At 51.0% G+C, this 15,830-nt stretch overlaps 1 protein-coding gene across 1 annotated transcript in view; it reads left to right on the top strand.

Moving 5' to 3' along the window:
* LOC147100449 (G protein-activated inward rectifier potassium channel 4-like) overlaps window positions 1–15,830 on the top strand; it is a 67,806-nt gene that overhangs the window by 18,082 nt on the left and 33,894 nt on the right. Inside the window, exon 2 of the mRNA XM_085968177.1 lies at window positions 1,994–2,975. Coding sequence (XP_085824303.1) covers window positions 2,042–2,975 — 934 coding nt within the window. The 5' untranslated portion in view covers window positions 1,994–2,041. The remainder of the gene's footprint in view (window positions 1–1,993; window positions 2,976–15,830) is intronic.

The following is a 15,830-nucleotide window of genomic DNA, read 5'->3' as shown; positions in this document are numbered from 1 at the left end:
AGAAGTGTCTGTGAGGAGGGCTGCCCTCTGAGCCACTGCACAACGCCTTCCTCATGGGTGCAGCACCCAGAGGTGGCGGCTGTTCGGAGGCCACAGCTGGCCAGGTATTGGTGCTGTTAACACCAAGTGTCCCAAGCAAAGATGGAGTCTTTGTCCAGTGAGGAACGGAGGGGATGGGGTTTTGTGTAGAAAAAAGGTCAAATGATGACTAAATTACATGCTGAAAGAGGAAAGAAAAGCTGCATTTATGTCGTACTTTACTAACTCTCTCGGGACATCCCAGAGATCTTCGCATGCAATGAATTGCACTCACTGTAATGCAGGCAAACTGCAATGGGGCATCTGATGGTCTTGACTCTTGTGTTTTGTTCTACTATGTAGGCAGGCTGGTGACGTAGTACACACAGTAAGAGGACAGAACTTGTTTCAGAGCATCTATCCTGCTCACATTTACCTCAACTTTCATTGAAATAATCTGCTTCAGGATGAGCTGTTCTATAAAACCACTTAGTGGGCTTCTGTCGCTCCACATCAGTTTGGAGTAAACTGGCTGTCAGAGTGGGAATTATACTAACTGCAGTCAGCAGGAAAACAATGCTGGAGAACAGCATTTTATTGCAGTGTTTCGCCTCGACTGAGCAGTGTTGTGACTGAGGTGAAATGTGTGTTTTGTTCTTGCAGCCATTCGCTGCGATGATTGACCTTGTTTAAATCCGTGTAATTAGACTTGCCAGCAAAATATCAATCACCTCATTAGTCAACTCATCCAGGACAGAAACCAGCCAGACACAGTGTCCAGGACAGAAACCAGGCAGACACAGTGTCCAGGAGAGAAACCAGCCAGACACAGTGTCCAGGGGAGAAACCAGCCAGACACAGGTTCCGGGGGAGAAACCAGCCAGACACAGTGTCCAGGACAGAAACCAGCCAGACACAGTGTCCAGGAGAGAAACCAGCCAGACACAGTGTCCAGGACAGAAACCAGCCAGACACAGTGTCCAGGAGAGAAACCAGCCAGACACAGTGTCCAGGAGAGAAACCAGCCAGACACAGTGTCCAAGAGAGAAACCAGCCAGACAGTGTCCAGGAGAGAAACCAGCCAGACACAGTGTCCAGGATAGAAACCAGCCAGACACAGTGTCCAGGACAGAAACCAGCCAGACACACTGTCCAGGACAGAAACCAGCCAGACACAGTGTCCAGGACAGAAACCAGCCAGACACACTGTCCAGGAGAGAAACCAGCCAGACACACTGTCCAGGAGAGAAACCAGCCAGACACAGTGTCCAGGACAGAAACCAGCCAGACACAGTGTCCAGGAGAGAGACGTGTCAGTGTCCGCATCAGGTGTGGACAGAGCTTAGCGTCCACAGTTGAATAGCCTGCTGGCAATCACCAACTCAGTTCAAAAATGAGTAATGGCCAATTGGACCATGTATCCAGGACAACTGGTGCCAATGATGCAATACTCCAACAAGGATTAAGCACCATTGGGGAAAAAGATTGAGAGGGGGTTGTGAGTAAAAATAAGGGGTCTCACTGTTATTGGTCAAAGCTCCCTCGACCCATTTCCACCTGGATAAACCAATGTTGGGCATATACCAGTCAAGGGGAGTAATGTAGAGACTCCCCGGAGGCTGCAACAAGAACAACTTGTATTTATATAACGTGTTTAACGTAGTAAGACGTCCCAAGGCGTTCCACAGGAGCGTTATCAAACAAAACAAGACCAGGGTCTTACATAGAAGCTCCACAACATGCCCCAGTGGAAGGAGTGATGGGCTGATGCAACAGGAAAGATGGGAGCACATCGACACTCTAACCGCCACGACAATAGCGGCCCAACCCAATAATGCCCCAAGACCACCCCCTCCCTGTGATCCTAATCCTGAAGTGATGATGTTGTCAGATTTATTGAGTTACTGCAGATTCCATATAAACAAAGTGCGCAACTGTACGATTTTACAGCTTAAATATTCTCTCTTTATTTCAGGTGGTAATATTGGAGTGAGATCCGTATTTGATCCGAAGTAAGCGCAGAATGGCAGGAGATTCCAGAGTCCTCCCGAACAAGGACATGGACATTCAAGCAACCGCAAGAGAATCAAAGAAATTACCCAAACAAGCACGGGACAACATCTTAACAACAGACAGGACACGGCTACTCGCAGAACCAAAGAAACTCAAGCAAAGGTATGTTGACAAGGATGGGAAGTGCAATGTCCACCATGGAAATGTCCAGGAGACCTACAGATACTTTAGTGACTTGTTTACCACCCTGGTGGACCTCAAATGGCGGTTTAACCTTTTAATCTTCACGTTGGTCTTCACTGTTACCTGGCTCTTCTTTGGCTTCATCTGGTGGCTTATAGCCTACATCCGAGGAGACCTGGACCATTTGGGAGATCCAACGTGGACTCCGTGTGTGGACAATTTGAACGGGTTCGTGTCTGCGTTTTTATTTTCTATTGAAACGGAAACAACTATTGGCTACGGCCACAGAGTTATAACTGAAAAGTGCCCAGAGGGGATCATCCTGCTCTTGATCCAAGCCATCCTGGGATCCATTGTTAACGCTTTGATGGTTGGGTGTATGTTTGTGAAGATTTCCCAGCCAAAGAATCGAGCCGAGACACTCATGTTTTCCCACCGTGCCGTCATCTCCCTCCGAGATGAGAAGCTGTGTCTCATGTTCCGGGTTGGGGATCTTCGCAACTCACACATTGTGGAGGCTTCCATCCGCGCCAAGCTCATCAAATCCAGGCAGACCAAAGAAGGAGAGTTCATACCCCTCAACCAGACTGACATCAACGTAGGCTTTGACACCGGGGATGACCGGCTCTTTCTGGTGTCGCCGCTGATAATTTCGCACGAAATTAATGAGAAGAGCCCCTTTTGGGAAATGAGCCGGAGTCAACTGGAGAAGGAGGAGTTTGAGATTGTTGTCATCCTCGAAGGCATGGTGGAAGCAACAGGTAGCGTCTGCATAACATGAACATTGTATCTGTAGTGTGCAGTTCAAAGTGTGCGTCAGTGAACTGGGGCGAAGGCCCCCGTGTTAAAGGGGGGCGCGGGTACGGTGTTTCACAAGCCCCGAAGCAGGCGGTGCCCCCGGGGAGGTGGAGGCCAAGCCAATTTTAACAGCCAGGACTTCTCACCATAACTTGAATCGGAGTCCCGCCTGCCCGCACCCAGCCAGGTGGTGCACTGCACTACCTGACCGGCGGCCGGGAGCGGGCAATGGCAGGCAGGAGGTGGCAGCTGGGTCAAAATCCTGGCACTCCCTCCCTAACAGCACCTTCACCACACGGACTGCAGTGGTTCAAGAAGGCGGCTCACCACCACCTTCTCGAGGGCAATTAGGGATGGGCAATAAATGCTGGGCTTGCCAGCGGCGCCCACATCCCGTGAACGAATAAAAAAAAAGGACCCGCGGGATCGGTCCTCAGCATTCGGGTAAGTGGGGGAAGTTTTGTAGGGCGAAGGCAATCTGTGAGGGTGGGTGGGGTGGGTTAGGGTGGGGGGGGGGAGGAAAGACCACCAGATCCCCTTGTGAGGTCCAGAGGAGCAGTAAACCTAAAATAAAAATGCAAAAATTGCTGGCCCTCTTTTGGCCCACAATACCCTCCGCACAGGTCTGGCCTGACGGTGAAGCCGCCACTGCCTCGCCCTGCCCCACCCCTGCCCGCTCAGGCCTCAGTAAAATATCAGATCCAGCCGCGATCTGCATATTTAAAGAGGACCCCGGCAGCTTGGGACGGGTGTCCTGCTCACCCGCTCAGGTTAACATTCGGACCTGTCAGGAAGGCAGCGCGATTGGAGAGGGTAGGCTGGTCCCCTCCTTTAACTGCCCCCCTTCCCCCACCCGGTTTTTATCAGGAGTCGATAAACCGAGGCCCTGTCTGCTCTCTCTGGAAAGTAAAAGATCCCATGGCACTATTTCGAAGAAGAACAGGGGAGTTCTCCCCGGTGTCCTGGCCAATATTTATCCCTCAATTAACATCACTAAAAAAGATTATCAGGTCATTATCACATTGCTGTTTGTGGGAGCTTGCTGTGCGCAAATTGGCTGCCATGTTTCCTATATCACAACAGTGACTACACTTCAAAAGTGCATCATTGGCTGTAAAGCACTTTGGAACGTCCAGAAGCCGTGAAAGGCGCTATACAAATGTAAGTCTTTCTTTCTGTATATATAATTCAGTCTCCACTTGATTAGTCAGGATGAATAAACAATGGTACATGAGGGGCTCCTTTTTAGGTCAGGTATTTTCTGCTGTGTGTGTTTAGCAGTGGTTTGTAGACAGCTTTTTCATCGTGCCTCAGGGCCGGCGCTCAGAGTGTGGGTTTGGAGGCGGGTCCACTGTCAAACTCACAAAGATTGACAGTGGGTCGGTATCCCGCCTCCTTGTCAGTTTCCCAAGTGTCGGGTCTGTCATCGCTGAACAGACTCGACACCAAGCGGCGGGTCAGCCAATTTAGTTTGCTAAAAGCTTATTAAAAGGTAGTTAAGAACCATGTTCCCATGTACTTACCATTTTACCAGGTTTTCAATGAGGTTCCCGGAGAGCGGCTATCACGTCAGGTAAGTGTGTCGGGTTCTCAATGACTGTGGATTGCTGTGAACAGGTGAAAGCTGCAAAAGTGGTTTAAAACCTACCATTTCACAGCTGTTCACTTCCCAATATTAGAAGCTGGAGCATTAATGATTTGGAACCCACTTTTGAGCTTTATGCACTTTTGAAGTGTTTGGAGTAATCTCTCTATCCACTGTCACCTCCTTGGAACAACCTATCGCAATACTGACAGATTACTTCTGTCATCTCACCTGTCATCTATTCCATCAGTATCAGTGCCCTTGAAAAAATTTCACCTTGGTCCTCAGAATCCAAACACAATCAGCCCCAACACCAGCATCACCGGGCACACCAGCAGCACCAACATCCACACCAACCTTCTCCGCAATCATCTGACGCTGCACATGACACAGGGCATCATCACCCATGCACATTGCTGCCCGGGACACCAGCGATGGCCTCACCATGTCCAGATTTGCTTCACTTAACACTGAAGACCCTGGGTGCCACATGATGCACCAGGTTGGCACCACCCCACACGAACACCATAAAGCATCCCTACAATGTCCAAGGCATTCCTTTCACACTCGGAACCATTGGGTGGGTGGGACGTTATGTCTCACCATTCACTGGAACTCACTAAGACACTTTCAAAGGTGCACACAAATCTGTCCAAGAAGGCAAAGTGGTGACAATAAGGATTTCAATGCTTGACAACACAAGAACAGAAAGTTTACACAAACATTGGCTAAAACACGAAAGTGCCTACCCTTGTGTGTTGTTAGTTGGTATGATTGGACAAGGATGAGGGTGAGTGTGAGGGTTGGCTAGTGAGATGGGGAAGTGATAATGTAGAGAGAGAGGGATGGGTGGAGGTGTAAGGTAAGTTGGTGTGAGTAAAGATGTGCAGGAGTAGGGTAGGGAAGGCAGAGTGATGGGGCTGTGATGAGTAGCACAGCAGGATGAGGTTGAGTGTGGCTTTGCAGTAACGTTTCGTGATCTACTGAGATCATTGAAAGGTTTGCGCCACTGCAGCCTGGTCCACCTGACGACATCCCTGCCTCTGCCCTCCTGTGCAATGTGCAACCAGGCTGTGTTAGTGTCCTGGGGTGGTGTCTTCCACCCATTGGAAGGGAAGAGAACCACCCTGCGTGCTGTGACTCCCTCCATATGCTGAGTCATGGGAGAGCCTGGGTGCAGCCGTGCACCTCTGTGCAGTGTTTGTCAGTGTTTGCGGCACCTCAATGCTGTAGAACACTGTCAGCACAAATGTCAAAATCAATTTGGACATGGCCCCTTTAAGGACACCAGCTGATGACGACTCATCAAATGACATCATCAGACCCGCTTCCTGTTAATTGGCTGGGAACATTGCAGGGCGGGGCTTAAGAAGCCCCATCAACGGAAAATCTTGTTGGAGGCTAGGATACGAGACAGATGCGGGGTCCCCACACAACACGGACGTTGCCCACCATGGACCCGCCGAGGTGGAAAAAATCCAGCCCTCAGTGTTTAAGGGAAAGTGTGTTACCCCTGGGAGCAAGTAGCTGTCTTGTTTTGCACACTTTGTACAAAAATAATAAATTGCAGGACAACGGTGTATTACAGTTTAACTCTTTATTGAAGCATTAGGTCTGATCTCACTCATAACAGTACAGTGGGGAAAAGATGGCGTTAGGACCCCTAGCCTGGGTCTTCAAAACAATAGCAGTCCTTACAGATGCCTGCAGGCCAATGACAACTCAGCATGTGATCACATGTGAATATAATAGGTATTCCTTACAGATGCCTGCGGGCCAATGATAATTCAATATGCAAATGTTACATCCCCTTTTAAAAGAAAAATGTTATGCATTACTTTTAAACCTTTCTTCTACCTAATGTTCTCGGTAGCATAAACATATAAGTAAACTCAGCATTTAACTAGCACTGAAAACATCTCAACGTTTCAATAACGATGTACAGTTTTTTTTTTAGGGCAGCGACCCGCCTACACCCTTTGACAGTTCACAAGTCAAGGATAACTCTAGGCTTGACCTCTCGTCCTGACCTTGTGTGGTATGGAACTGAGCATGCTCCTGAATCGGTCAACACTTCAGGTTCAGGTTTAGGTTCAGGTAAGTATGATGTGTTTTGTGTATTGCTCTGTTCATCACACTCTGTTGAACTGATCCTCTCGTCGGAATGACGGTGTTGTTCCTTGGTATTCCGGAGGTGCCTGCGATTGCGGCGGCACACCTGTCCTTCTGAGGTGCGGACGTGATACGATCGCTCAGTGTCAGCTGGCTGGATGACGACTGCTGGCTTCCAGTAGTCATGCTCCTGGATTCTGACGGATTCTCCATTGTGCAGCGGCGGCAGTAGTCTAGCTGACCTGTCATAGTATCTCATTTGGTGTTGCTGTCTCTGTACACGTTTTGCATGCACTTGCTTGCAGCTGACGACCTCTGGCTGCAGCTGCTGGTTGGTGCTTGGAAGGATTGAGCAAAGTCTGCAGCTCATCAACAGCTGTGCTGGTGACTTGAAGTTGTCAACCGGAGTGTTGCGGTACTCAAGGAGACTGATGTAGGGATCTCTTTTGTCCGCTTTGGCTTTGTCCATGAGTGTTTTTGCAATCTGGACAGTTTTTTCAGCAAGGCCATTACTTTGAGGGTAATGTGGGCTTGATGTGACATGTGTGAAATCCCATGCCTTGGCAAACGACTCGAACTCTTTTGATTTATATTGGGGGCCATTGTCTGAGACTAAATTCTCTACCATGCCATGCCTGACAAAGGCTGCCTTTAGCTTGTGGATCATAGCTGCAGATGTGGTGCTGTGAAGCTTGTCCAGTTCAAAAAATCTGCTGTAGTAATCAACAGTCACTATGTAGTCCTCGTTGTTCCATGTGAACAGATCCATTGCCGCGACCTGCCAGGGCCTGTCTGGGATATGGTGAGGTATCATGGGCTCTTTGACCTTGGATGGGCGGCGTTCTAGACAAATGGAACATTTTCCGACAATGTCCTCAATGTGTTTGCACATTCTGGGCCAAAACATAATGGGCTAGATTTTCAGTTGCTTGCGCCAGCAGTTAGCGCCTTAAGAGAAGTGATTTCCGGGCGCTATGCGTGTAGCGCCCGGGCGCAGCGCAGTTTGCGCCCCGCCCCAAATTAAGTTGCCCGTTAGCGCCGGCGCAAAGTTTAGCGCCCGCCCGGATGCGCGCGCAGAAAATGACGTCACATCCTCGTGCAACGCCCTTTGGCCGCCCCGATTGCAAACTTCAGTCGGACCGCCCCATTGTGCGGCGGGCGGCCGGAGCGTTTGGAAAAAGGAACGCAACACAACCAGCGCGGGCCCCGGGGGGCGCTAATTAAAGGGAACGTCCTCTCCAGTATAAAGGCCATCCTTTTTTCAGAAAACAGTCTTGTGCAACGCATTTCTGGAGACACAACAAGGAGGATAGCTAACTGGTTTCAAGCAGCAAGAGCCAGGTATTTTTGGACTCAGGCAACAGCGCTGCAAGTGGCCATTTGGAAATTAGAGTGTTTTCCAGGATTTGATGGGGGTTGCATGGGGTGCCAACGCGGAGCTGCAGCTCCATGTCCGTAGGGCTCGCAGACGCATTGTGAGAGGGGCAGCCCTGGCTAGAGGCAGAGGGGGCTACAGGCGTCGGCCACGTAGGCCTTACCCAGTCAGGCTATACCGCCAGCAGCGCTCCTACCTAAACATGAGTGCCGCGCGATGTGTTAAAAGGCTCCGATTCCGAAAGGGGGTGATTGCAGAGATCTGCCACCTGCTTCGCCGAGATCTGCGGCCAAAGCTCAGGTGCAGGACGTCTCTGTCGGTGGAAGTGAAGGTGACGGTGGCATTGAACTTCTATGCCACCGGCTCCTTCCAATACGCTGCTGGGGACATAGCAAACATCTCCCAGTACGGCGCGCATCGCTGCATCCGCCAGGTGACCGAAGCACTGTTCAGAAGGAGAAGCCAATTCATCTCCTTCCCCATGGCCCTGGAGAGCCAGCATCAGCGCGCATTGGGATTTTCCAGACTCGGGGAATTCCCCTTGGTGCAGGGCGCCATTGACTGTACGCATGTGGCTTTGCGGGCCCCTCTGGAGCATGGCGAGCAGTATCGCAACAGGAAGGGCTACCATTCTCTGAATGTGCAGCTGGTCTGTGACCACAAGCAGCGCATCATGGCAGTCAATGCCAGCTTCCCAGGCAGCAGCCACGATGCCTTTATCCTGCGGCAGAGTACTGTGCATGACATGTTCCAGGCACAGCCTCCCCCAAGAGGATGGCTACTCGGGGACAAAGGCTATCCTTTGTGCACCTGGCTCATGACCCCGCTCCGCGCGCCCAGGACCGCTGCTGAAGAGGCCTACAACGAGAGCCATCAAACCACCCGCAACATCATCGAGCTAACTATTGGGGTCCTCAAGCAGCGGTTCCGCTGCCTTGATCGCTCCGGAGGAGCTCTCCAGTATTCGCCGGACCGGGTCTCCCAATTTGTGGTGGTTTGCTGCATGCTACACAACCTGGCTATCCGCAGGACTCAGGCACTGCCACCTGACGTTGGACCAGCACCTCAGGAGGAGGAGCAGGAGGAGCATGAGGAGGAGGAGGAGGAGGAGGAGGAGGAGCAGGAGTACGTTCCCAGGAGGGAGCGACCAGGGCCAAGGGCCGCACGACGCCACCTTATTACACGGTACTTCTAAGCCCCCTGTCAGGGAATGGCCAGGGGCCATGAGGGAAGATGAATGCAGCCGCTCCGCAAGCCCTCAGCCGGCGAAGCCAACAAACACTAAGAAGAACAACCATGGAGACTGCATGAATAAAGATAATTTTTTATTACACAAAAATGAAAAGCCCTTCCCACATGAATCCCCAAAAACAATAAACGGGCCCCACAAAAAGCCCAACAAACGACTCACTCCCACAAACTGGGGAGGAGCCACTCCACCTTTATTGAAACCGGGCCTCAACGTCGGCCTAACGCAAAAAAAAAGCCCTCCAAAAGCACAACCATGGGCAAAATAAAGATGGCCACCGCCATATTAAAGGAAAGCTGGCCACACCCTCTACTGAGTGGCCCGCGAGGGCGAGACCTTGGCCAGCATTTTGCCTCCCCTGCCCTGCCTGCTGCTCCTTCGCAAGCTCTGCCCAGTGGCTGCTGCGAGGCTGGGGGAAGGCGCCTGAGGCTCAGATGCCCTTCCGCCAGATGCCGCTGGGGGGCGGCCTACACGGCGTTTGGGCCTCGAGGGGCCGTCTCCTGAGTGGCGCACCTGAGCCTGGCCACCATCAGCTGCAGCCGCTTGCCCTTGACGCCCCAGAGGGGGAATGGCGGCGACGGATGGCGCAATGTGGGCCAGCTGGCGTCTGGGATGCGCTGGCTGGTGCTGTGGCGCGGTGGCACTCGGCCGGGCCCGCACTGCAGGATCCGCAGCAATCAGCCGACGGCCGGCTTGCTGGGATGGTCCAGCGCGGCGCCTGCCCTGGCGATGCCTGCCTGAGACAGCGCGTGTGGCAGCAGTGAGTGGCCCTGTGGTCCTGGTGTGCGCGCGCATCACATCCGCCAGGGTCTTGACGGCATCAGTTAGCATGCGGCCAGTCGCGGCAGTTGCTGCCCCGAACTCGCGCACACTGGTCGCCAGCGACTCGATGGCCTCAGGCATGCGCCCCACCACGCTCATGAGCTCCGTGTGGCGCCGGTCCGAGTCGTCGGCCATCTGATCGAGCTTCCGCACCTCCTCCGAAGTGAAGGTGTCCGGACTGGAGTCGCGACTCTCCCGCTGGGGAGGAGGGGGCCGAACTAGGGGACCCTTGCAGCGTTGGTGACGGCGAGTGTGCCGAGCAGCAGCACTCCCCTCTGATCCTTCCCCCCTTTGGGGGGAAGGCCGCGGGCCACGCGCACGGCTGCTGGGTGGCTGGACGCCACTGGTCCCAGAAGCTGCATTGCCCTGCGACAGTTCCTCCAGGCACTCGTCCAGTGAGGAGGTGTCGAGCATTTCCTCCTCTCCTGTGGGACGTGACTGTTCCCCCGAAGGTCCGGCTTGCTCCTCCTCCTCCTCCTGGTTGGAGGTGCTGTCACTGGCAGCCTCAGGGTCCTGGTCGTCACCAGCTGAAAGCAGGAATGCACAAGAGTAGCTTCAGAGTGAGGAGACGGCATCAGCGAGGGAGTTAGGACTGGTGGGATTCAGCGCATTGGTGGGACAGTGGCAAAGGAGGTAGCTCGGATGGGCCAGTGCGATGCGAGAGGGCCAAAAGGCGAGGTCCTTACCATTGCCGGGCAGTGGAGGGTCGGATACACCGCACGCTGTGGGGACAATCACACGGGCTCCCATGAGCACACACACGCGCTCCTCCAGCCGAGTGAGCTTCTGCAGCTTGGCGCGGCCACCCCTGGCACGGGCCTGGCGATTAAACGCTACTTTAGCCTGCAAGAGAAAGGACGGGCTGTAAGTGCGCAGTGAAGCCCTGATGTAGTGTGCACTGCCTCCCATGGTGGAATAGCTTGGACAGAGTGAAGCCCTGATGTACTGTCCACTGCCTCCCATGGTGGAATAGCTGGGCCAAAGTGTAGAGTGCCGAATGGCCATTTGATGCTCATGACTGTCCCAATGCTGCTGGCTGAGGGCTGGCCAAAAGGACTTTCAGGTCCCTTTGCCCATCATGTCAGGTGTACATGCAAGAATGAGGAGGAGACTGGAAAGGCTACTCACCCTCACAATCCTGGTCAGATCGTTGTATTTCTTACGGCATTGTGTGTGGGTCCTGGGGGCCTCGCCGGTGAACGTCACCCTCTGGGCGATCTGCTTCCAGGCTTTGGTGTAGTCGTGGTGGGTTGGATTCCTCCCACTCTCTGGAAACAAGATCTTGCGCCTCACCTCCAGAGCTGTGACCATTATGTCCAGATCACCCTCTGAGAAGCGCAGGGCACGCTGACGGGCCTTCTCTGGCGTTGCCATGACTCCCTGGGGCTGAGCAGTAGTGTTGAGGCCTCTTTGCAAGGCTGCAGTGTGCAGGGCGTGGCAGCAGACCAATTCGTCCCTTCCCCCTTTAAGAGCTGGTCGGCACCACGGGGTCTGCTGTCAGTGCAAAAATGACCGCACCCGTGCTGCGCCCCGCCTGGGCGCTATCCCTCTGGACCGCCGGCTTAGCGCCTAAAGAGAGTAGTGGAACGCCTCTTTTAGCGCTCCACCAACCTCTTAGGGCGAAGCCACTGAATTCCTGGCAACGGGGCGCTACTTTGGGGCGGGCGCTAACTTCGGGCGGGCGCTAAGGTTAGCGCCCCAAAACTGCCTATACTGAAAATCTAGCCCAATGTCTTGTGCTCTTTGTTTGCATTTTTCCAAGCCTATATGTCCAGCATGAATTTTTATCAACATCTCTTCTCTGAGACTGGTAGGAATGATGATTTTCTCCCCTTTGAAGACGATTCTGTTGATTTGTGACAGTTCGTCTCTGTGGTTCCAGAATTCAGATATGCTCTGAGGGAATTTCCTCCTTTCCTCAGGCCATCCTTCATGTATGACTTTGCTCAGAAGTGTGAGTTTTGCACCTTTCTCTGTTCCTGCTCGGATCTCCTTCAGTTTTGAGTCACTCACAGGTAAGCTGTTGTACACCATGTGCACCTGCACATCCATGCCTTCACTGAGGCTGCTGTCCTGGTAGCTAAGAGACTTTCTGGAGAGCGTGTCTGCGACAGGAATGTCTTTGCCTGGACGGTGAATGATTGTGAAGTCGTACTTCTGTAGCTGAAGGATCATTCTCTGTAGCCTTGGTGGGGCTGCGGCTACTGGTTTCCTCATGATTGACTCGAGAGGCTTGTGGTCAGATTCCACAATGACTTGTTGGCCATAGACGTACTGGTGGAAACGCTTCCATCCAAACAGAATTGCATACAGTTCTTTCTCGATTTGAGCAGCCGATGAGCTTTCCTTCTTGCAATAATACTGCGCCTAGTCCGTACTTTGACGCGTCCACTTGTAGTCTGAGTTCTTTGTTGGGGTCGAAGTAGGCAAGAACTGGTCCTGGTTCTCTGGTGATTAAGTCTTTCATTTTCTGAAATGCTGTGTCATGTTGTTTGTCCCACAGGAACTCATTGGATTGTTTGAGCAACTGACGCATGGGTGCGTTGATTTCGGAGAGGCTCGGGGCAAACTTGGCTAAGTAGTTAACCATGCCTAGTACTGTCTCTAGCTCTGCGCGGTTCTTCAGCGGCTCCATCTTCTTGATGGCGGAGATTTTCTCTGGATCCGGCTTAATGCCATCAGTTGAGAGGCGATGCCTGAAATAACTGATCTCGGTGGATCCGATTATGCTTTTCTCGGGGTTGAGCCGGATACCTTTCTCCTGTGATCTTTATAGCATCGCACGGAGGTTCATGTCATGTTCCTCTCTATTCCTGCCATAGATGAGGATGTCGTCTACAATTGCGACTACTCCATCAAGGTCTTCATAAGTTTCGTCAATCTTCCGCTGGAATTCATCCTGAGCTGATATAAGACCAAATGGTAAACGCAGAAATCGGTAGCGTCCAAATGGTGTGTTGAACGTTGTTAGCTTAGATGACTCTTCCGTGGGCTTGATAGTCCAGTATCCTGATCGTGCGTCCATTACACTGAAGTAACGTGCTCCCACTAGCTTGGGTGTGATGTCATCTAGCGTTGGTAGAGGGTAGTGAGGGCGTTTGATAGCCTTGTTCAAATCTCTGGGGTCGAGACAGACTCTGAGCTTGCCTGTATGTTGTTTCTCAACCACTACTAACGCGTTGGCCCACTCTGTCGGTTCTGTTTCCTGGACGATGATTTCTGTATTTTCCATGCTCTGCAGCTCCTCCTTCAGGCGACTACATAGAGCAAGGGGTATCCTTCTCGGTGGGCAAACCACAGGGGTTGCTGCTGGGTCAAGGTGAATAGTGCATTCACCTGGGAATAGTCCGATTCCTTTGAAAACGTCAGCAAACTCCTCCATGACTGTCTGCTTCTCAACTGGTGCTGTCAATGATAGCACTAGCTTGACGAGGTCCATGTCTAAACATGCCTTTAGACCTAGCACTGGAGTAGCTCGAGTGCCAACAATGTAAAAGTCCAGCATCATGTCGCTTTCTTTGTACTTGCATTTCATCACGCATGTGCCTTTTACAATGAGCTGCTCACCCCCATAGCTGGTCAGGCTGCATGAGGTGGGCTGTAGCTCACACTCATCCTTCAAGCTGTGATACTCACTCAGAGGAATTACATTAACCTGAGCTCCAGTGTCTAATTTAAACTTAAGCTCTGTGCCCTGTTTTCCTATCTCAATATCTGCAAAGGCTTGCTCAATCTCTGAAATCTGTTTTTTCTGTGACACAGAATCAATAAACAGTTCCTCTCCATTTGGCTCTCTACCTGGCATTTGGCTGTCACTCACTGTGTGTACTGCTTTCCAAAAACAGTCCTGCAAACTTCAGCAAAGTGGTTCCGTTTACCACATTTAGCACATTGCCTTCCTTTGGCGGGGCATTGCTCCTTTTCCCCATGCACCTTGTTTCCACAATATCCACAGTTTTTGAAGCGTTTTATGTCTGTGTCGCTCATTTTTAGAGCTCTCTCTGTTCTTTCTGTTCTGAAACACGCTCTCTGGGCGGTGTTCTTTGGTGTGTGTCTATTAACTGCGTGCACTGTCTGTTCACTCGAGCTGCTCGTGGTGCCAGTTATGGTTTTCAACTGTGCTTGGGCTATCTCGTGCGATCTAGCTATGTCCACAGCTTTGTCCAGCGTTAGCCCGGACCCAACATTCAAAAGTTTCTCTCTCACTTTAGCTGAATGTATTCCAAACACGATGCAGTCTCTGACCATCTCATCTTTATCTGCATATTCACAGTCTTTTACCAGCAGTTTTAACTCAGTCCGAACTGTTCAAACGACTCACTAGCTCCGTGTACTTTCTCCTGAAACTTGTACCTAGCAAATATCGTATTTGTCTTGGACATCACATATGATTCAAAACGGTCAAAATTACTTTTCAGTACCTTTGCTTCATCCGCGGTGAGAGACCATGTGTTAAAAATGTCTCTCCCTTTTTCTCCGATCCACAGGAGTAGGTAACTGCATCTTTCTTCCTCCCCTTTGCTTTTCAGTGGACCCGAGAACATCAACTCCACGTGTTGCTTGAACTTGCTCCATTCTCTATGTAAGTTCAAAGATTCCCAATCCATTCAAGGCGAGGGAGCTCCAACGATGTCCATTTCAAATCCCTGTTCTGACACCATGTCTTGTTTTGCACACTTTGTACAAAAATAATAAATTGCAGGACAACGGAGTATTACAGTTTAACTCTTTATTGAAGTATTAGGTCTGATCTTACTCATAACAGTACAGTGGGGAAAAGATGGCGTTAGGACCCCTAGCCTGGGTCTTCAAAACAATAGTAGTCCTTACAGATGCCTGCAGACCAATGACAACTCAGCATGTGATCACATGTGAATATAATAGGTATTCCTTACAGATGCCTGCAGGCCAATGATAATTCAATATGCAAATGTTACAGTAGCCATTGTGGGAAACCTACTTTACACAAAGACAGCGGTGAGTGTTCGAACAGACAGTCAGACCGTATGGCAACATGTAAGAGAGAACTGGATAGATATTTGAGGGAATGGGTGATTACGGGGTGCTGGTTATTGGCACCAGCCAGTTAGACGGCAGAGTATCTTCTGGTCCTGTACTGCACCATGTTCTTGAACGAGAGCTCAGACATGCTCTCAATCCTTAGATTGTATCCAGTCCATAATGTGACTGTTGTATTTTTAGGGTATCACCAGATATTTCTCAGTGCAACAGATCAATCCTGTAACCAATGCCTGTGACTTTATTTCCATCATACCTGGTAAACATACCTGTGGAATTCTCTGCCACACAGGGCAGTTGAGGCCAATTCATTAAATATATTCAAGAAGGAGTTATATATATTTCTTAAGGCTAAAGGGATCAAGGGATATGGGGAGAAAGCAGGGACAGGGTACTGAATTTGGATGATCAGCCATGATCTCATTAAATGGTGGAGCAGGCTCGAGGGGCCGAATGGCCTACTCCTGCTCCTATCTTCTATGTTTCTATGTTTCTATGTAAAGTAACGGGCCCAGTGTTCAAAAGCTTACTGAAATGTCACCAGTCCTCTTGTGTTCTTCAGAAAGCAGAAAAATAAACAATCTGTCAGGCCATAGTCTATAAACTTAAATATCAGATTTGTTAAAAGTAAAGGAACAAAGTGGAATATGAATGCA

The sequence above is a fragment of the Somniosus microcephalus genome, chromosome 26, assembly GCF_052327205.1.
Source record: "Somniosus microcephalus isolate GS21.2 chromosome 26, FLI_Smic_1.0, whole genome shotgun sequence".
Classification (NCBI taxonomy): Eukaryota; Metazoa; Chordata; class Chondrichthyes; order Squaliformes; family Somniosidae; genus Somniosus; species Somniosus microcephalus.
The sequence above is the reverse complement of the archived record's forward strand: the minus strand, read 5'-3'. Positions and strand labels throughout refer to the sequence as shown.